This window comes from Pempheris klunzingeri, chromosome 2 (assembly GCF_042242105.1).
Source record: "Pempheris klunzingeri isolate RE-2024b chromosome 2, fPemKlu1.hap1, whole genome shotgun sequence".
Lineage (NCBI taxonomy): Eukaryota > Metazoa > Chordata > Actinopteri > Acropomatiformes > Pempheridae > Pempheris > Pempheris klunzingeri.
Window position 1 is genome coordinate 8,689,763 of NC_092013.1, and position 22,116 is coordinate 8,711,878.

General features: G+C 41.2%; 2 protein-coding genes across 3 annotated transcripts in view; one reads left to right on the forward strand and one right to left on the reverse strand.

Annotated features, from left to right (window-relative positions):
• Window positions 1-9,151: 9,151 nt before the first annotated feature.
• LOC139211874 (protein FAM72A) lies at window positions 9,152-11,179 on the reverse strand. Its single transcript, XM_070842300.1, has 4 exons — window positions 10,624-11,179; window positions 10,308-10,385; window positions 9,517-9,641; window positions 9,152-9,416 (listed from the first exon to the last, which is right to left on the reverse strand). The coding sequence occupies exons 1-4, from the start codon at window positions 10,773-10,775 to the stop codon at window positions 9,322-9,324; spliced, it is 450 nt and encodes a 149-aa protein (XP_070698401.1). The 5' UTR covers window positions 10,776-11,179; the 3' UTR covers window positions 9,152-9,321.
• A 1,119-nt stretch (window positions 11,180-12,298) lies between these two features.
• Window positions 12,299-22,116, forward strand: part of srgap2 (SLIT-ROBO Rho GTPase activating protein 2) — a 53,434-nt gene continuing 43,616 nt past the window's right edge. For both annotated transcript variants that reach the window (XM_070841400.1, XM_070841408.1), the window contains exon 1: window positions 12,299-12,726. In XM_070841400.1, coding sequence (XP_070697501.1) covers window positions 12,660-12,726 — 67 coding nt within the window. In that variant the 5' untranslated portion in view covers window positions 12,299-12,659. The remainder of the gene's footprint in view (window positions 12,727-22,116) is intronic.

The window sequence follows — 22,116 nt, forward strand, 5'->3', positions numbered from 1 at the left end:
AAAGCTGGACATTAGCCTAGCCTTTTAGGTCTATTATCAGGAGATGACCATGACAGACTGCAGAGCTTTTATGAACCTACTTGTATTTCTTATAAGATATTCTGTTCCCTCTGATGATCAAGGTGACCGCTAATTTGATGGCAATCCCTTCATCTTTCCTAGCTAGTATAATAATGATACCCACTTGGAGTATTTAAATGCAAAATTATTTATTGCGCATAAAAAGGGAGGTAGCTCAGTCTTTTAAAATGTCTGTCCTCTTCATGAAACAAACAGGATGTTGATGTTTGAGTGAAATCTTTGGGAAGAAATTGATAAAGACACAACTTGTCTTTATCAGAGGCTGTTGATTTTTAATTTTAATTACCTCTAAGAAAGAAATGTGTCTGTCGGAGCTCTCTGAAATAAAATACTGCTGTTAGTGACACAGCAAACATACCATAAACTTTTTTTTTTAAGACTAAATGAGTTTATTCTCATGTGTTTCCTTGACACTGAGGTGTTGTATGCAGCTGTCACTCTGTCCTGATCAACGAAAGGATGGTGGCCCCCATTCATGGTACAACTGCACCATCTAGTGTCGAGAAGGCAAACTAATATTTGGTCAGCGCGCACAGTTCCTGAGCTCTAATAAATTCTGAGAAAAAAAACACTCACTGTAGTAGCATTTTACAAGACAAACCAGCCATATTCATTATACAATACTGAGAAACAATCTTTTATACAATTGTTTAGATACCGGAACATTTCAGAGGTTTTCTTAATGAGTCTTCAAAGTAAAATCGCTGCCTCAATTGTAAAGCAAAGAATTAATTGGTCCTTTTAATACAAGGACTAACGGCAGACAACAACTACTCTAAGTCATTAATGTTTTCTGTTAGTAGTGGTTTGTAGTAGTGGTACTATTTCTAAATGTGGTCATTTGGAAAAGACACCAAAATGCTTATTTTTCGTGTATAAGAAAAATATTTGAAATATGCATGTGAATAAATGTGTAATTTAAATGGTCCAAAGACTGGACCTTTAATATGGCAGCACTCACCGATTCAGGCCTGTTGGTATTACATTTTCTTTTTTGTTATTCCAGGCATCTCTGAACTCTGAGTTGAATGTTTTCTTGATATGAGAACATTGATATTGCCTTGTACTTGACTTGACTTTCATGTATTTCCATATTTGTAGAGACCCCAGAGCACTCAGCTCCTGGATGTAAAAAAAAAAGACATTTGTGGCAACTTCTGCTCTCTCTTCTTTCCACATTTAGGCTTTTGTAAGTACATTGCTCTTTTTCTTTTTCTCTTTCTTAGCTATTTCTCCCTCACTGCTGTTTTTGGATGAATCCTTTTTTTCCACTTTTTTCAATATACATTTCATTCTTGCTTTATGATTTGGCAACAGCATGTCTATTGGATGCAACCGCAATATCATGTAGTTAAACTAGTACTTTAAATACATTCATATTCATATAGGACTCAAGTGGTTAGATAACCTTTTTTGCCATTTTTTGTGAAGTCAGCAACTGAAACTACAAACAATTTTGGGCCACAAAAGAAAAGGAATGTTTTTTTTTTGGTTTTTTTTACATTATCATTGCTTCTCCACTGTAATTGAACCCCCTGAACTAGCTTCTGTCTGATGGACATTGTATGTAAAACCAAAGCTGACATTCCTTGCAGATTCAAATGAATAAAGGAGCATTTTATTGTTGGAGGTATATAAATCTTTTTTTTTTTGGCTTATGTTTGACATGTCAACAAGTGGTCATTTTTGTAATAAACTCAATAGAGTGGCAGTTTTCTCTGGCATGTGACTTTTTTGTATTTTATACTATACTTTATAATTTTGTATCATGTGTGCATTGTCAATTTGATCATTGCTTTTATAAAGTACTTAGCTTTATGAATATAACATAGGAAGTGTTTGGAAGCTTCCCCAACACAGCTCATCATTATTTTTCTTATGATTATATAATATATAATCGATGTAATATATTTTATCTAATGGACAACTGTGGTTTTCTTTATTGTACATGCATTTATTTTTGTATCTATTAATACATAGATTTCTTTATTTCTAATCATGGAGAAGTCCTTCCTCCGCTCTTGACCATCTTGAACAGAGGACCAAGATGTTTAGGATTATGTAACCATGACAACCATCATAGAGTTTCCACCACAATCAGTGTGCCCCGAATTACATGAATACCCAAGGCTGACATGATTTAATTCTGATTATTTAATCATAATTATACTAAAGCATCATCTGCTTTGCCTCACAGGTCACCACAGAAGGGACCTGAGCACACCAACGCTGAATGGGTGGCGTCTAAAAGCTGCTGTGTTTACAGGTTTCTCTCTTAATTAATTTCTGAGGACCTTTTCATGCAAAAACATCAAGTCGAATATAATAAGAGGTGACAAAACAAGTACAGGTCAGAGTTATTATAGGTTTGTATTTTTCATTAGATTTTATTTCATTTATTTATTTATTTTTATTTGTCATAATTACACAGCATCGCTTTAGTTCATTTTTTTCTAAAGTCTAGTTTTTAGTTTGGCTTTAGATGAATATAATAAACATTTGGCAGATGTAAGGTAATGTGAAGGGTGGCTTTTCTTTTCTTAATATATTTGGAAAATAACAAATAGATTGATGTATGAATTAATTCACCTCTAAAATACATTTTATTTTAGAGCCTTATTCTACAGTGGGCACTTTTATTGTTGTGTCACTGCCATATTTTAGGTTTGTGTATCAGATAATAAAATACAAAGTGTGTTGTCTCAGTCAGTCTTCTGTCTTTGTGATTTTCCCCTCACATCCAACAGAGAGCGCCAGAGTGTTCTCTCTGAGATGTTCCACCAAAGCATCTGGTAGATTACCCTGAGTCTGAGCTTGTAGTGATCGATTTGCTCCATTTACTGTAGTCAAAGGTCCTTAATACCCAGGTTACAGACACAGAGAGGAGTTTACTTGTTTTTGACAGGTCAGACTATGTCTCTGTGCTGTGTGGGCATGTGCATTATACACATGACTGACATCTCCCTCATCCCCTCTTTCAGTTTTGTTTCACCTGTAAGGGCACATTTATCTTTCTTAGCAGTACATGGAGTCCTGTGCACTACTGTAACTCCACCATTGTATTGAAACATATTACATTCACCTGTGGTGGATGTGCAGAGCTTTTAAGTTGAGTGAAACTGTTCTTGTGATGATTCTCCAAAGCATGTTTTCACTTTTACCTTGTAATTCTTCTCATATTAGTGACTTTATTTTAATTTGGTTTGTCAGCATCCCAAAACTGATTTCATATTTCTAAGGATCAGACAAAATGGTTTACTTTCATACATTTTATTAATGTGGGAAGGATGATTTTTTTAATTATGTTTATTTAATTACATTTTAACATAAAGTGTTTTTTGATTAAGCTCTTTTACTCACACCTGAGGGACTGAATATTAAAGTGGCCGAAGCTTTTTTCAGTCATGTCACAGGAGGAAAAGCAGAGGTATAATGATTAAATTCCAGGACATTTTAATGGAACAGAGACATCATTAATGTAATGAGTCACAATGCTGTCATGAAAAAGGTCTATTTCTGTATTTGCTTAATAAGTTATTGATTCTATTAGCATTTTCTCATTGAAAAAATGCAGAGTAGAGTGCTGCATTATTGTGAGTTTCACTTTCAATCAGCATGTCTTAACCCTTTAAAGCCACGAACCATGAAATAATTAGCAGAAATTTATATTTTTTTGAAACTGGAGTGTTTATTGAACCTTCTGACAAATGACAACAACAAAAAAAAGTTTTAATTTGTATCATTTTTGCTACATCTGGCATATTTGTGCAATTTATTGCTCACGGTTTGTTTATCTTAAACAGACAAAAGCATATAAAACACACACTGATGATGTAGAGGTGTATCTATCAAATATGATACCCTTGGCGTTAAAGGGTTAAACTGATGAGGCCAGTTGAATCATATGTACCTTGTTTCCTCACTCTGTGTCTACTCACCTGGCAGCTGTTTATCTTTTACATAAACTTGTGCACCTGCCTCCTTGTAGCTGCTTTATGTTCCACCCACCTGTCCAACATTAACAAACAGTTCACTCATACAGCTGCCACATCAGCTCCATACCTGTCTGCCTGGTTTCCTGCTCAGCTCAAAGCCGATCTGTGTGAAATTACATTACTCGTGTAATTATTTTAGGCTTTTGTTACGGAAAAGGAAAAAAAATGTAGTCTTAAAAAAAAAAAAAAAAAAAAGATTCATTCAGTGTGATAAAACACTAATTATGATCCTTTTTGGCTGATGACCCACTATTGTCACACGTTAGATGTCTCTTTCATGTTCCCCTCTTGGGATGCTTCATTTAAATAGGTCTTAGAAGCTGTTGAGCATTTTAAAAAAGCAAAGATTTGAGAAGCCATCATGAAAAAAAACAATAATTGTGGTAGAAAAATATTTATTTCCAGTCTTGTTAATTAACACACAACCCCATTATGTTTATCCTGCAAACCCCCGAGAGGATCCTAACTGCCAGCATGGGAACCACCAACTGACAGTCAGGTGACAGGTAGCAGTGTTCAACCAAAGGAAAAGTTGTTTTAAAATTGTAGACAACTTATTATTGATACTAGTAATAGTAGGATATCATTGACACTATCAATAAAATAAAGAAATAAAAACAAATAAGCATTAAATCCTATTTATCAATCCTATTCTAGTCTATGGCCAGTAACAAACCTGAGCTTTACAAATGCCCCGTAAAGACCACACAAACCACACAAAACAGTTATTCCAAGCCATCATCAACATGTTGGTGCTTTAGTTGACCATAGCTAGCTACAAGGTCATCGTGTTGTTTATTTGTGTAACCCAGGGTTGGTACGACAGGATCTGATGTGTTAGACTTTTCTCTGCCTGATTAACCAGCTTGGCTGTCACTGAAGCAAAGAGGCTGCACATTGGATTCATTTATCCTTTATTTGTCTAGGGAAGGCAACCATGCACTGAGTGCTGTGCATATGTTCTTTTATTCAGCAACACTCTTTGCTTCAAGTTTAAACACTCCTGGAAGCTGCACAGAGCAACCCAGGTTCTCCTGCTGACCACTGGGTACCTTGAAGGCGCAGTAATAGTTTGAAGTGTTTCTCCTTCGGGCCCCAAATGGCTCCAGGAGTCCGTTTGTTTAGTTTTCATTTATAGGGGAAATTCTAGTTGAAGCAGAGAATGACTTTAAGTTAAGAACATCCAGGCCACAGTTTTTCCTGACCTTTGAATCTCTGTGAGGAAGTCTGTGGGCGAAGTTATTGAATTTGCACGGAAAACAACAGGCTGATACAGCTCACAAGGGGGTGTTAAGATAAAACACAAACACAGAGCTGTCGCTGTGAGAGCATGGCTTGTAATTTGGCCGGATGCTACAAAAACATGTGAAAACAGAGCAAGCCACAAGTATTTGTTTCTGATTTTTCTTGCAATCACTACCTAAATTGCACTGTGCGTGTCCCAACAGCAGCAGAGAATGTTTGAGCAGGTATGCAAGAACAAATTACCAAACTTCAGTCAGATCATTTCATAAAAAAAGGAACTAGTTTTCTCCACACGTGGAAGTTCACAACCAAACACTCAGAACCGATGCAAAGAGCCACAGATCAGATTATGCTTGCAAAATGAATGGATTTTGTTATTTAACCACATATTGCAGCCCTGAAAGGCAAAAGTCTGACACTCTACTTGTATTTTGGGTTGAAATAAAGTTTTTTTTTATTAGTTTAGACTACTATTCTGTATATTCTGGTTTACTGTCTCCTCCTGAATGGAAGTCTAAAAACTAAACTCATGAATTTTCAGTACATCCACAGAAAGTCGGCCCTCACATTTTGAACCTGCCCACCAAAACGAAACCTGTGTATCAGCGTAGGAGGGCTCATACATATTCAGCTAAAATGTCAGGCTCCTCAGTGTGAAAGTTGTTGATGAATACTATAAATCTGCATAGTGCATGAATGAAAAAACCCAATTCCAATGCAGTGACAGAATTGACTCCAGCCCTGTCGGTCAGAGATAACCCCTGCGTTTCCCTGCAGAGCGGTTTAGCAGTTTGAGTCAATGACATCAATGCTGAACAATTTCCCTTGAGATTTCCGAACACACACCCATATATAACACATGGACACTGTCTGCAGACTAGGTAGTGCAGGTTGTGACATCCACAGAGCCACCCCTCCCTCCCCCTTTTGTTGGTATCAGAGAACACAAAGTAATACAGGCTCAAAACATCATTTGCAGGAGGATAATCCAGTTTCTTGATTGTATATGTTTACTCAAGTCATTACCCAGAGAGCCGACACCAGGAAATACTGCGTCATAATCACACTTGTGGAACCAAAATGTCTGCCGAAGAGATTATTAACAATTGTTACTTTCAGTCACAAATAACCTGCTGCACTTTATTTTACACTCATGCATGTCTGTCCACCCTTGAAGACAGACCCAATTTCAGGATCCTGTTTTTCCTTATCTGACTCGACAGTATAAGGATAGAGGGTGATGTGTGTTGATCAAATTTTGAATCCCTGCGAGACAAACTTCAGATTTGAGGCTATAAATAAAAGTGTTTTGATGACTGTTTGATGAACTCATAATCACTCCTGGGAGTCATCTGTACACAGCGAAGGGTTAGAGAACGCAGGCTCATTTGTCGATGACTATAATCTGCTGTGCATCTTCACTGTAAGGGGCATTTAAAATCAATTTTGTCCTCAAAGCTTTCCTTGGAGCCGTGGATAAGCAGCAGCATATGGTAGTAGAAGCTAATGTGGATCCAACAACACAACTGCAGGCAATTTAAGATATTTTGAAAAAAAAGTTTATTAATTTAACAAGCATACAAAACAACAAATCATCTTTTCAAACTACCAATGCAGTTTCAGTGCAATTCCAAAATATACATTTTTCAACAGGGCATGTTAATCAAAGTTATTCACGTCAGAAACAGCCATTTAAATAATTTCTTTTTTTTTTTTGGATTATCATTTGACAATTGTCCTAGCCAGAGGAAGCTCGCAAGTGATACCTTCTTGAGGTAAAACTGTACACATCCAATCTTTAACGAACAAATCATAGCACTACATCACAAATGAAATATTAAATACGTGAACAAAACCATAAGTACTATAGCACGATACAAACCAATGCATTTGTAAACAAAGCTTGTAAACTTAACAGGAAGGATGTGGTTATAGATATTTGGTTTGTGGATTTAATAAATACCTAGCTGATGCACTGCATCCTAGCTTTACCACATAGACAGTATTTGGTGTGCAAGTATAGCAGACTGTCAGTTATAACTTTAAGGAGAAGGATGTGAAATTCTGGACAAAGTTTTCCTCCTTTTTCTGAGTATTTTTCCACAACTAAAGGCTATAGCATATAGAGGCCAGTGGAAATTAAAAAGACCTACTTCCTTTTATCATTTTCTTTCAGGTAAGATGTGACACTATGTTTGCATGTTCAACAACTTTTGCTGACAACACAGGCAAATCTCATTCATTCCTGATCGACTGTTACATTAAGACAGATTCAGAGCATGAACGGGGCACAGCAGTGAAACAAGAACAAGAGCAGAGGGATGGCACTGCCAAAAAAGGACCACTTGGTGTCAGTCCCTCGTGACTGGAGGATGTCAAAGCTTGTGTCTGGCACAACATGCAGAGGAGGAGGCCTGGTCAGTCGGTGGCGACCAACTAACGTACAGCATCAACCCCCGAGATCCACAGCTTAGCAAGAGCTTCTCTGTCAGTGATCACAGCATCAGTAAGGCCAACAGCATACTGAGGGGCGAGAGTTTCAGCTTAACAGATTCCTTAAACATGTGAAATGCTACTCAGTAAACCTGCTCAACACGACATGACTATCTTTTGTTTTTAGAGGGGGAGCCAGTCCTTAAGTTCAATATTGATATGTTCCATTATTCTTTGGAGTTGAGTCCACTCTTCAGGTGCTACAATTACGCTGCTACAAAAAAACTGTAATGCAACAAAAACAGAGCATGGACACAGAAATCCATTCACGATTTCGCATTTTGCTTAATTATCGGCATTGAAGAGTTAGGGACTGTTACAAAAGTGCACCTTTGTGAGTTCCCACTCTATCTTTAGATCACCAATCTGAGAATTTGTTACTTGATTTGACCTCTTAAACACTAAACTTTGAAGCTTAACTTCTCCAGGCTTCTGCGGAAGCAAACCCTACGCATAAATTAGTATGTTAGTATCGGATGCTTCTACAGGTTCACCTGCGTCTTAAACACATACTGCTGCTGTCAGGTGTGTAACAAACACTGTTTTAGCATATCAAATGCCAGATCATAAGGTAACCTAAATCAAATATGCCCTTAAAAAGCATGAAACTCATACTCATAAGATATATATCATTCAATAATTGTGCTACTTCTCCAATATATGGGATTCAAAAGCACTCCAACTTTCAGTCAGCACCCAGCCACACAGAGAGAATATAAGCCTTTAAGACACGACTGTTAATAGGAGTGTTTGCTTATTACAGCATATTCAATGTACGGATTACAACTGCCATTAAAAAAAGTTGGTGAATTGTGGTTGTTTTATCAGAAAACTTGGACTTGACAGCGTGACAAAGCACAGCATTCACTGTTAAGTTCCACTGACTTATCATACCAAACCCCCCAAACTCCTCATGAGGCTTATCAAAACCATGAGTTCAGTGAAGACTGATGAAAAGTAGAATACACCAGATTAAGGATTCTAGTTGTCTGTTATTTTCAGTCTACTTCAGCAACATGTTTTATATAAGCCCACGCAAATGTACAAAAAGAGAAAAAGAGAGGAGAGAGCATGTGCAACAGTGTGTGCTTTTAACAGTGAAAAGTGATGAGGAAAGGCATGGTCACGGGTTAAAAGGTAATTCAACGCTAAATTACGTAGGGCCAAAAACTTTTGCTACACTGTTCTCGGTGGTTTCAAAGTTTGGAGATTGCGGCCTTCGGGCCACACCCCGTTCAGTGATGTCACAGCAGGTGTTCTCCGTCAGCTGTTAAAGGCAAACACCTGCTGTGACATCACTGAGCGGGATGTGGCCAGATATGCAACACAGTTTAATCTTTTAACCCATGCAGAGCAGTGCAACAATACTTCTCTGCCCTGTGTGATTCAGTATTAAATTACCCTTTAAGGCCTCTTTTTTCTCTCTTAAGCATGATTTTGTACACTCTTCCAGCTCCACCTCTCAAATGTTGGCGCTCCTGGTCTCTCACATTGTCCGTTTCCCTCTCTACCTAATACACTCCTCCTCTGATGGGTTTTCTGATTCTTCGTTCTCACTGTCATCCAGCTCGGGAAGATCTCCCCACAGGAGCAGATTCAGACCTGCAGACACATTGGAAGGTGACAAAGGGCTTATGAAGCAGATTTAATCGAGCGAAACTACGAAGAATTCCAATTTTCAAAAAGGGGAGCTTACACTGACCTGTCACATCCAGTCTGTTGAGAGTAGACACAGCATCGCTATTGAACATCCAGAAATGGCCGTTGTTACAGGAAAGCAGGCAGGGTTTACAGGGGGCCACAACATGGTAGCCCACAACATTACCGCTGGGAGTGGGAGGGAGAGAGAATAAAGAAGAAACGTGTGTCAGCACTTCACTGGGAGCACTTCTGAAAAGTGCTAACTCCACTAGTGGGTGTCTATTATCCAACAGATGTTTGTTTTTGCCCTGTGTACAACAACAAAGGCCTGGGAATACAAAAGCGGCTCCATAAAGCCCCACTGTAGCACCAAACTCTCCTTTGGGTCAATCAGAAATATATGCAAAATGGCAGTTTAACTACAGGTGTATGGAGCTGAAATAATTAGACAACAGTCCTGTTATCATTGACAGGAAATGAGCAACAATTGTGATAAGATATTGCATTTTTCAAGTAGAGCCACCAAATATTTTCTGGGTCCAGCCTCTCAGATCAGGTTTAGATCACTGCAAATTGAATACACTTGGATTTTGGAGTATTGGCAAGACAAAAGAAGACAAATTAAGATTTCCCCTCTTCTACTGTTTAATTGACTAACTGATTCATTATCAGATATATAAATGGACAAAGAAAATAACTGTTAGGTGCAGCTCTGCAGGTTTGTACTATGATAAACAGCTCTATGAGTAGGACCTTCTTGTTTGCTATGTCAACTATGGTGGCTCTGCTTTTATCAACATCCCATGTCAGCAGATGGTCATGCCCTGCAGGCTATAGAGGAGCTTTACCTACCACTTGAGACATGCGATGTCTCTCAGTTTGCATTTGCAGCTTTCAGTCGAGTAGCAGCTGGCCACAAAGTCAACAGTTCTAGAGGGAGGGTGCGTGTAATGGGAAACAAACAAAGCAAGGACAGGTTAAAACCCACATTAATTTCACATGATCATGCAAAAAACAACATATTAGTCACAGTATAGTTGCAAATATTGCGTCCCTCTTCCCTAAAAATGATAGTTAGACATCAGTTTGTTTCAAGTACACTTTGCCTTGGCAACAACAGCAGACATAAACAAAGGCTAGCAGCATTGCTAACTAGATTAGCACTCACCTATTGGGGGGTATATCGGTCGAAAAAAGCTCAACCTCAGTGTCTGCAAGAAGCACTGCTTTCATGCCTCTTGTGCAGAGCAGACTGTCACAAAATATGCAGTTCACCTGGGTCACACACTTGTTTTTGAAATTAGCGTTGGATGTAGACATTGTTGTCCTCCTAAAATGGACGAACTCTCTCGCTCTTTCTGCCCCCAGACAGCAAATGCAGCAGAGAAACAAGAATCGGGTACCGATGGCGCTCTCTCTCCGTTTATTTCGTGAATCTAATATGCGATTTCACGTTAACTTCGAATGCGTTAACGCTAGCTTTAACGTCCTTGTGCAAGCGTTAGCCTTTTCCTAACGAGAAAACGGAAGGCAGCTAACGTTAGCTAGCGGAGCAAAAGCACGGAAAATGTCTATTTGCGAGAAACGATCTCTATATAAAATGAAATGGTTTGCTGTATTTTTGATAAATACACGATATCGGTGGGTAACTAGCCTGTTTTACACGACTGCCTCGGCATCCATTCAGATGTAGTTAACAGCTAACTAAATAGCTGTCAGCTTTGTTTACAACTTCCTGGTACTCAACGGCACTTCCTGAAACTATCTTTAAAAGACCCCACACCTGACTCTGATTGGATACATTCCATAGTAACCGTCACCATTGGCCAGCTTTTATCACAAAGTCCAAATTTGATTGGCTAAAAATTCAAGTTGAAAAGCCCACATTCAAAAGTTCTGACAGCCGATTGGTCTCTTCGCATGCCAATCAAATCCCTATTCACCAATCGCGGTGTGGGAAGTAGAGCTCTTGTTCTACAAAATCAGGCGGGGCTGTAGTTAAATCGGTGTGGAAAAAAAGTTGATACATTGACGTTTGCCCTTTAAATAGACAGTTTACACAGCATTATTTATTTGACAAAAAATGTTATCGAAATAGGAGACAAGGTAAAGGCATTTCCATCGCGTCAATGAATAGAAATAGTGAGTATAAACGGACAGAGTTATGGAGTTGTTTGCTAGCAAGCTAAAGCTACAGTTAGAGTTTTTGGACAATTGAATGCAAACGTTAGCTACATCCTTAGAGACAGTGGTGAATGTGCTGTTTTGTTTAGTAAATACTGAGTTGTACAGTCGCTTAAATTCAGCATATAGTCTCCTGTCAGAAGGCAGAACTCCTTTTTCCCTCACTTTACCCTCCCTGGAATACATTAACCCCACATTGCTCAGTCCATCACTCTAAATGCTGCTTCTTTTTTTTTTTGAATATGAATTGACAAAAGTTTGCCTGTTGGATAAACCGTCACTGCTATACATTGTAATGAAACTTGAAGACATATCAACACTCCACCAAACACTCCTAAAGGATTTTTCTTTTCTTTTTTTTTTTAACACATTAATGGCTTGTTTGTATAAAAAATGTGGCTTCTGCACCCAAAATGAATGCCATCCACGACCATGTGTGCATCCATGCCTGTCCTGCGCAGTGTGGCTGACCAAGGCAGCCAGCCCCTCCATCCCCACTCGGTTCCTCCTCTCTCTCACTCCTTCCTTCAGGAGGAGGAGGGGGGTGGAGAGAGAGGAGAGCAGTTTAGTTCAGACAGGCGGACGGGCAGCTGCGAGACCCGACACCCGCCCAGGGCCGATATAATAAAAAGTTTTGGAGGTGCCGACTGACGAGCTGTCGCTGTTTGCTTTTTAAGAGTGGAATGAATCTCCTTTCTCTTGAAGTTGTTTGCACCATAACCGGTTTGGAGGAGGCGGTGAGGCGCGGCGGCGGATGGGAACATTCAGCAGCAGCAGCAGCAGCAGCAGCAGCGCCAAACTCACAATGCGCCCGGAGTGAACAGAGGCAGGGAGACAATACAGATCCGCGGGCACACTGAGGAGCTGCAACCTCTCATCTGGCCCTCTCTCTTGTCTTTTTTTTCTTTTCCAAACCTCTCCCAGAGTGGCATCCCCTCCCGTCTACGGCCGGTTTATTGATTGATTGAGACAAAATTGACTGCGCTACGAGGGCAAGTGGTTTGATCTCCAAACTCAGCCATGACGTCTCCGGCGAAATTCCGAAAGGACAAGGAGATAGTGGCCGAATATGAAACTCAAGTCAAAGGTAAAACTTTTAAAAAAGCGTATCACATGTTAATATATGGCTCAAGCTTTAGCAGTGTACCGTTAAATCTGTGCTTTCTGGCTGTGTGGTGTGTTTTTTCCTTGACTTGGCTGATTGCATGGTTCTCTGTACCCTCACCTCTCCTATCATGCGTAAAGGGTACGCTTGCCTTTGTATTTCACCAATCATTTGTGAAGGTTAATTGTCATTATGCGGACGTGGCAGATCAATAGTATATCAATAATTGCGCCCATTAATACAACACCAAGATCGGCATGTTTTCCAGCGTGGGATCGCCTCGCTTTAACGCAGCACACAGATGGCCAACAAAGACAGAGAGAAAACCGCTCAGAAATCAGTGTTGTTATCCAGATGTGGCTTGTATGTGGTCTCTAAAGGAAAGCTCATGTGAAGGTGGTGTGTGCATATATATATATATATATATGTGTGTGTGTGTGTTGAGTAGACTACCCAGAGGGCTGGGGTTTCGACATGGAACAAGGCAGGGCGTTTTCTCTCCCTCTCTGTCTCCTGCTTGTCTGTGCTGCTGGTGTGCGCTGTCCTCCGTTCATTCTGCACATGTATATGTGTATTTGTGTGTGTGTGTGCGGCTTTAACGCAAATGGCGATTGAATGATCAATTTGTGCAAAGGCTTGTCCATTGATCACAGTTCATTGGTGTCGCCCCTGCCGATGATCAAGGACACGAGAGAGCAGCAGGGGTGGGAGTGCAGATTGTAGTGGTTAGAAAGGGGCGTTCAGATTTTAACCGTTTACTTGCTGGTGTGTGTGTGTGTGTGTGTGTGTGTGTGTGTGTTGGTCCAGTATCCGTCAGAGTGACAGTGATTGCTTATTAGATCCGTAGGTTTAGGTTAGTGGTTTACCGTCTGGGGAAAGCACAGAGGTGGTAGGGAAGGGGAGATGGATGTGGAAGAGAGGGAGAGAGAGAGGACAGGATATAACCCTCCTCATTAACAGCATGTTTCCACTGCTGCTGCAGATCTCCAGATAAAATGAGCTTCCTCATTGCACCCACTTCTCCTGTCACTTTAAGAGCACCCATCCTCTTGCCAGCCTTGTGTCCAAAACTGTCACCTCCTGGTCGCCCCTATGCTTGTGTAGAGCTGTTGGATACACACAAGTGAAGCAAACGTGTAGAGCGTAATTATAAATGGCTATGATTTAAGTCTGGAATTTCTGGTCTTAATAAACAGAGGGGTGACAAATTAAAGAGGAAAAAAAAAAAAACACCATAATGTGTCTTAGTGTGATGTGGAGCCACCGAAAGCTGCAGAAACGTCTTCCATGCATCATGGCTAATAGATTCAACAAGTTTCTGGAGCTCCACTGGTGGGATGAACACTGTTTTCCCAAAAAGATCACAGGTGTTCAGATGAGTGGACATCCAGAAGTGACGTCATATTAGTTATGTAGTTTGCGACTTGTCTGTACATCCACACGAAAGCTTTGATTTTGTCTTATAATCTAGTCAGTTAAATGAACTGCGTAGTCGAGGGTAACTCGACTTCGCTCGCTGTTTACCACCTCTTATTAGCTACTTCCTCTTGTTTACCTGCTAACTCCTTTAGCTGTCACCACAGTGACATCAGTGCTATTGCTTCAGTGTCCCAGTAGGCTGTTGTTTATGCTTGGCAGCCTGTGTAAAGGCTTTCTGTCCGTGCTGCATTGTGAGGGCTGTCTGCTGTGTTTGTCAGCTTTTGGACTTAATGTTTGTCCATCGACCCCCTGTATCGATCCCTCCTGTCAGTTACTTCGCTGATCCCTTGCGAACATCTGTGTCGAGCTGCCTCTCCCTTCCTCGCTCTGTGCACACGTTTTCCCACATACAGTCTTCCCTGTCTGGATTGAACAAATGAAAGGATAAACCTGTGCATCCACATCGCTGTTTGAGGTGTGCGTTTGTTTTTCATTTGTGTAGAGGCGTCTCCAGATGCTGCGTCTCTGCTGTGACATTCCCAGCAGTCTGCCCTCTCTGGGAGACACAGACAGTCTGTCATTACCCTGAACACTGCTGTTAGAGATTCTCTAATGGAGGGTATCAAGCAGCAACACATGAAGCACCTCCACGTCACACCTCTGTGTCCTTATATTTTGCTAGCACATGTCTCTTGTTTCCCAAACCTTTAATAGACTAAATAACTATTGTGGTCCAGCTAGCTGATAAATCAAACGTATGTGTCTGCTCTAACCTGGCAGCAGGAATAGCCATTTCACGCTCGAGCCATACACTGCAGCATCATGAGAGCAATAAATGTGAATCCTCCAATGGCTTACGTTCAGAAATCTCTGCAGCAGGAAAGGAAGATGCATGATGCACACACAACCACGCACACATTCACACAAACGAGGGCTTGAAAAAATAACTGTTATTTTCAAGACCCTCCCCAGGCTTATTGAATACCATAATTTTGCATTTGGTTTGTGTGATGCACATTTAATTTGGCCATAGATGGATCACTGATGCAGCACTATCATAGTCTACTGTAGCACCATTGTCATGAAGTGATTACTAAAAGTAGACATTGGGATATTATGGACACTGTTGTCTCACCTGTTGGTGTGAGCTGAAGAGCATTGCTTTTCTAAGTGCACACACACAAATGCATGCTTGAATATCGCCATCCTTTTCTCAGTCTGTGTTGTTTCTCACGGGCAGAGTGCTGATTCTCTAATATGGGATTCTGGCTGATGCGAGGAATGTTCCTACTGCTCAGGAAAGAGGGTGTGTGTGAGAGTGTGTGTGTGTGAGGGAGAGCAACGGAGTGACTGAAAGAGAAATAGTTGGCATGAAAAAGGAGAAAAAGAAAGTGTTTAGGAAAAGCGAGAGATGACAAGAGGAAGATGGAGAAAGTGAGTGTGACACACTAAAAGAAGGTTAGGAATGTTCTAACACAGATGCAAGTGGTTATACACATAAATGGAGTTACGGAATGAGCTTATCACCTACCACTCGCAGTTCACAGAGCACTTATTTGGAATTAAATCCAGACAGATACATTGCTTTGCTCCCAGCTTTGTCTATTACAGGCTCCATTGCATTTATCCAGTCAGCGCACATCTATAAGCTGTCTCCATCACTCGTTTACCAGTCTGCAAGATCACCATGTTTTTATTATCTCTCTTTTTTTAAAAAAAGGAAAGCTTTGATTCAGGCAATGGGAAACACTTTAGAGGTAAATTAGGGAGTGCTGAGTCTTTAAAATCATTTGACAGATGTTTCATTTTTCAAGTACATTTTGGCTCAGTGCTTCAGCATATGTCAGTGTTTTACACATCTGGGAATGTTAAGTGGCTGCTGAAGAAACCTATTGATTATGGTGTTTTGGACTCTGTCACAGAAATCGAGAGTGGCATGTATGGCCAGCAAATCTAATAATGTGCTGAATAACTTTTATTGGTCTTCAGACTAAATACTCACATACAAGGAGTTATGCACAGGCGGTATAACAGATGTAGACAATTATAACTTTCCAGTCTGGCTAATAAACTCATCCAGCAGTGCAGATATGATGTAGATGTGTCTCCCTGAAGAGGGCTGATTGGCCGTGGCCATAAACTAAAACTGTGTGTCTGCCTACGTGTACGTTACTAGGCTGCCTGTTTACAAGGCAGCCAGAGAAACATATGATTTAGGATAAATGGCTGCTTTCACTAGCGCACAATAGGAAAGGTGGTGACACAGCAAGAGATTTGTCTGCAAACAGGACTGCGGGTCCGTGTCTGTGTGTGCATGTGAGGCTCCACGCCTGGGCTGAATATTTCTTTTTTTTTCCCTATGTGGCTGATTGTGTATTTGATCAGGAGGAGCAGGGACATTGTAGAGGGTGTGTCTCTCATTTATTAACAACGAAGTGGTAAGAGGCAGGAGAACTTGAGAAAGACAGGATTGCTATTGTAACGCTAACAACCCCTTTCACCTCGCATAAGCATGTGAACATCACATGTGGGTGGAAGGATGTGAGATGACATCTTTAAGCTAATCAATTAGTGGTAGTTTTAAGGGCTTTGTGTGTGTGTGATCATTTAACAACCCCTTGTCAGTTAGGGCTGGTCCAGTGGTGCAACCACAAGTCAATCAAACATCTCTGAAAGGTATTGTTAAGTCTCCATACACTGTGCATGGATGTGGGCCAGAGTGACTTGGTAAAATGGAAGGAGGGAGGGTCTTGTATCTTTGTGTTTGTATTGTGAGCTGAATTAAAAATGCTAACGGAGCCTAAAATAATCTGTCAGGAAGGATGTTTGTGTGAAACTGAGGTTCAGGAGCCAGGATTGAGCACACACAGAACGTACAGGGAGTGTGTGAAGCTTCCTGTTTGGGCCCACGGCTTTGTGTCCGGGCAAAGGAATCAACTGCCTTTCACATCACACACATGCGCGCGACTGTTCGGCGTGTGACGATTTTTACCTCTGCAGTCAGCACTCTTGCCTTTCAGAATAGAAAAACTCTGAGAGATAAAGGTAGAGTTATTTTTAAGAGAGAAAATCCTCTATTCCCTTTGATAAGTCACAATAGAACAGTGTGTTTCATACTGGTGTCCCAGCATCCCCTCAGTTTGTATGTAGGTGTGTGTGTGTGTGTGCGTGCGCTCAGTAGCACTTCTGCTGTGTCAGCACCCGACACGACGTGTCTGAAAAAGCTCATTGATTTTCTGTTCCCTTCTACCTGTGTGCTTCCTCATTCTTCAGTATTTAATATGACAATCTAGCACAGGGCTGCTGCAGCACCTGGGAGAAAACACACATTGTAAGTGCTGAGTTGGCCTCCTTCAGTACACACACACACACATAGATAAACAGAGCACTGCTTATAAGTCAGTGTGTGTGTGTGTGTGTGTGTGTGTGTGTGTGTGTGTGTGTGTGTGTGTGTGTGTGTGTGTGTGTGTGTGTGTGTGTGTTAATGTGATTTGGATTGAGATGTCTTACCCATTCCTGCCTAGCCTCATACATTTTGGATGCAGTTGATAGCTGAGAGATAAAAGAGGAATGTCTGCTGTCACCATGATATGCAGACGAACCAGTACAGGCGCACAACAACACCCAGTGTATCAGATCTAAAACAAACAGGTCATCAAAGCCAGAGACAGACAGATGGAGATTGAGAGTGCTGGAGAATGACTGAAAAAAAAGAATTAAACATGTGGAGAAGAAAAAAAGGCAGCTGGTGAAGCCAAGTGGGTAAGGTCAGGGTTCAGCTGCTAGATGACTGCTGCTCATTGGTGCCAGATGCTCCAGATGCTCTGATTGGGCAACAGATGTTCTGTCTGTCCTGGTTGGCTAATCCTGACACTTTGGCTGCCACCCCTTTACTAGGCCTTTAGTACTGAGGCATGTTGGGATTGGTTGAAAACTCCCCTCCCTTGTTTCAGGTGTTCCTGCTGTGATGTAGAAGAAAAGCGTGTGTGTGTGTTTGACCTGATTTGTATGCCCAGTCAATGGGTTGCCTCTTATACTGACATTTTGAAAGGCAATGAAGCTGATGTCATATTTATTCATGCAAAACACACACACACACACATACACACATACACACCCTCCAGCCTGGCAGACTTTGTTGTTATCTACTGTGGGTTTTTTTGCATAATGTCAGCTGTATCATTCCACTCAGACAGTTAGTTTTGTTGACATGATAATATATGTCTTTAATGTATTGTATGTATTTAATCATGGCATGTTTAATTTACATTTTGGTACTGTACATTTATTAGAAATTCACCTGAGAAGCATTTCCACTGATGAAATAACCAGATCAGAGATCATGAATTTGGTACAGTGACTTGAAGGATGTGGTTATCTTGTGGTTATCAACTCATGTTTATTTCTACTATCTATTTATTTTCTGATTATTTCTTCAATTAAGTGATTGAGGAAGTGTTTGAATGAAGTGTTTGACCTATAAAATGATGATAGGGAGAAATGCCCAGAAAGTTCCCTAAAGCCCAAATTGACACATTGAAAGACATTCAATTTACCAACGTAAAAGAAGAAGAAAACCAGCCAACATTCACATTTCATAAGTTGGAGCCACTTCTCGTCTATCATTGATCTAACTGTTTCGGATCTGAATTATTTATGGTCACACTGCCCAAGCCTATGTGTGAATGTGTTTGTGACCTTATCCCATAGTTGATATAGGGGCCTTGACCCCTGTTGGGGTGCCTCATTCAAATTTCACCTTCTTTATCTGACACACACACACACTCAGCAACAGCAGAGCAACCGGTGAGAGTGTGTAAAAATGTCGAAGGCAAAGCTATGCTTTACCCTACCCCCTCATACACACACTCTCTGTCTGTCAATCCCCTACTCCCTCTCCCTCTTTTTCAATCTTTTTCTTTCTGTCAGCCTACATCCAATGAACAATCAGACCATTGTGTAACAAACTGCTGGTCTTCAACTCAAACTCTCTGTTTTCTCACTCCTTCTTGCTCCCTCTCTCTTTTTTTGTATCACTCCTTTTCTCTCTACTGATGTTTGTCAGTTGTGATGAAATGTGACACGCACATTTTCAACACACTTCCCGTGGCAGCTTAAACCAATAATCATCACTTTATGATTTCAGCATATGTGACACACACATTGTGCTTGGATGCATGAGCCTCTGCACCGGACACTGACTCACAACCAGCTGAGAGAGAGGATGTTTGTGTGTGTTTGTGTGTGCTGTGAGAACATCTTTAAGAACAGAGGGATCTATATAAAGCCGAGCAGGGCAGAGACAAAGACCACTCATATCCTCTGTAAAACAATCAATAGGAGAGCAGACACGTAGCTGTAAATAAATAGGAGAGGGGTAGAAAGAAGGGAAGGGGAGAAAACACAACAGTAGAAAGGTTGGATAATGCTCCCGGGGGACGCCAGAGGAAACAGGTTGTGTTTGAACAGCCCTCATACGTGGCCAGAGAAGCAGCAGGAGAAAAAGCAAGTAGTCTGACCAAGGAGGGAAAAGGGAGGAAACGGGGGGCAGAGAGAAGAAAGGAGAAGGAGAAGAAAGGAGGAGGGATCATACAAATGTACAAGAGGAGGCCTGAATAGAGGAGAATTTTCTGGAGGTGTTAAAGCGGGAATAAACCCCACTTCCACTGTAAGATCCATCTGCTCAATTCAAAGTGTGTGTGTGTGTGTGTGAGTACAGTATGCACTTGTATTAGCCTTTTCACTCCCCATCTCCGTCTCTCTCCCTCTCTTCCTCTCTCCTTCCCCCTCCATCAGCAGCTTCCCTCTGCACGTAGGCAGAGTTGGTTGCTAGGGTTACTGAATTGCCCCCATTTTTCTAGGTTTGTGAGGAACAGAGGGAAAATGAGAAAGAATAATGTAGATTTGTCTCCCCTGTAGGGTCTGGCTAATCAGGTTACCGCTATACACATACACACACTCTGGATCCATTTTGAACCTTCAGACCTTGGTCTTTTCAGGTTTTTTCCCCCCTTTTCTTCCTTGCTTTGCATTCCTGTTCTCCTTATTTGCTCTCTCGTCCGCCTTCTTTATTCCCTGTTTTCATCGCTTTCTTTTTCCATGCTGTTTCCTCATCTCCCCCGGGGCTGTGGGGTGGTATGCTCTACTGTGTGTGTGTGTGTGTGTGTGTGTGAGATAAAAGGAGTCGCGGTTTGATTAAAGGAAATCCTGGATTGTCTGTTGTTTCTTGAAAATAATTTAGCTTGTCATTGAGGTCTTAAGCTTGATATTTATGGAAGCCCGAGGTTGCATTTCAGACTTGCATCAGCATCAGACACTGTAAATGAGTAGCGACTACAGTAGGTGCCAAGTGGGTGGGTAGGTGTGCTGCTTCCAAAGGCAGAATTTCAGTATTGTGACAAGTTTATGTGTGTTTGTTGGAACTGAGCAATCACTGCGCGCTGGCACTCACCATTCGGGTTCACACCTCTGCTAATGCTGTTTTAATGAAGCCATTCATCACCTCGTCTTGGCTGAATCTGCATCACTTACACACACACGCTCACATGCAGCCTCTCACCCTGTATCCTCTTTTCTCTTATGCGAATATATGTGAGGACACGGTGTTCTTCCCCTTGGTTGCTATGTTGATGCACCATTTCTATTTTAGTTTTTCCCAGCATCAAAGCCGCTCTGGTGGAGATTTCTCCCAGTGTTTGTTGCAGCACATATACAGGCTTAGAGAGGCTTGTTGAAAGTGCTGAGTCCTAGCTTTACTTTAAACCGACTTTGAATGTGGGAATACTGTAGTTTTCTTTCCCACAGTCGGCACACATGCACACGTTTTGTGCAGCATGATGATTTAAAAAAAAAAAAAAAAATCCAAAAAATAGCACTCTTGTATAGGAAGCTAGATAGCTGAATAGGAGCATCCTCTGCTCTCTGATCCTGTAAACAGGGAGAGTCAGCCCTTCTTTCCCTGCTTCAGGCCCCTCACTTCACACTCAAACCAGATGTACCACCTCTGCACACAACCGCACACATCACTTAAACAGCATGTCGGCTGTGTGGACAGTGTTAGAGTGTGTGTGCTGCCAACATGGTGACCTTGGGTGGAGGTTACCTTTAGGTCACTGTTAGCCAGTTATGGAGCAGCAGGAAGTAGATGTGGACATCAAACTTCCTCCTGTCGTCTTCTTTTTCACTCATCCACGTGGGACAACTCGTGATAGGAGGCCCCGCTGTGTACAAACAAGGAAACTGTCTGCATGTGTGCAGACTCGTGCAGTTCAAAAGCAAGAAAGGCTAAATGTCACACATGTTACCTGACACAGCGACATGAGTCAAACATGTTGTTTAACAGGTTTTTGACTGTCTGTCATAACTGCATACCCGACCTGAGATGAATATGAGTGTCTGGGTTGACTCCAAAACAGATGACTCAAAAAGTGATGCTAATTTATTGCAGTGAGTTTGACATTTAAAGAGCATTTAAACAACATATTCTATGAGAATAGCAAGAGGGAGAAGTGGATAGAAAAACACAGGTCATGCAGAGGATGGGAGTTTGTGGAGAGAACAGAAACATAACCTTTTTTGGACACTAAATGGATGTATGTATCAGTGTGTATAAGAAGACTACATTTGCAGATGCAAGTTACTGCGAACAGTGAAAACAAGAAGTCAAGGAGCCACAGCGCTTTCGTATGAATGTGGTCAAGCATGCCTTGAACACATGTTCAGAGGAAGTGCATCATGTATACACTCTCCAGGCAATCTCCAGGCTCCTATCAGTACATGTTGGAGGGTGTGTGTGAGTGCTGGGGCCACGTCTGGTATGGATGAGCCCATCCTGAGAATGTTGTGTACCTGCTCCAGACGTTGTGCTTGTGTTGTTTAGAGGCAGCGGCACATACCTGAGGCCTGATATGTATCTAAGTGGCTTGCAGGCATCTGTTAGCAGACTCGCTCTCT

What these genes read in the sequence shown, in the direction of transcription:
- LOC139211874 (XM_070842300.1), bottom strand. Translation starts at nt 10,775, where the DNA reads ATGTCTACATCCAACGCTAATTTCAAAAACAAGTGTGTGACCCAGGTG. An exon ending in ACCGATATACCCCCCAATAG is followed by an intron (nt 10,386 to 10,623) that starts GTGAGTGCTAAT and finishes CCCTCCCTCTAG; the next exon opens with AACTGTTGACTTTGTGGCCA. An exon ending in GACATCGCATGTCTCAAGTG is followed by an intron (nt 9,642 to 10,307) that starts GTAGGTAAAGCT and finishes TCCCACTCCCAG; the next exon opens with CGGTAATGTTGTGGGCTACC.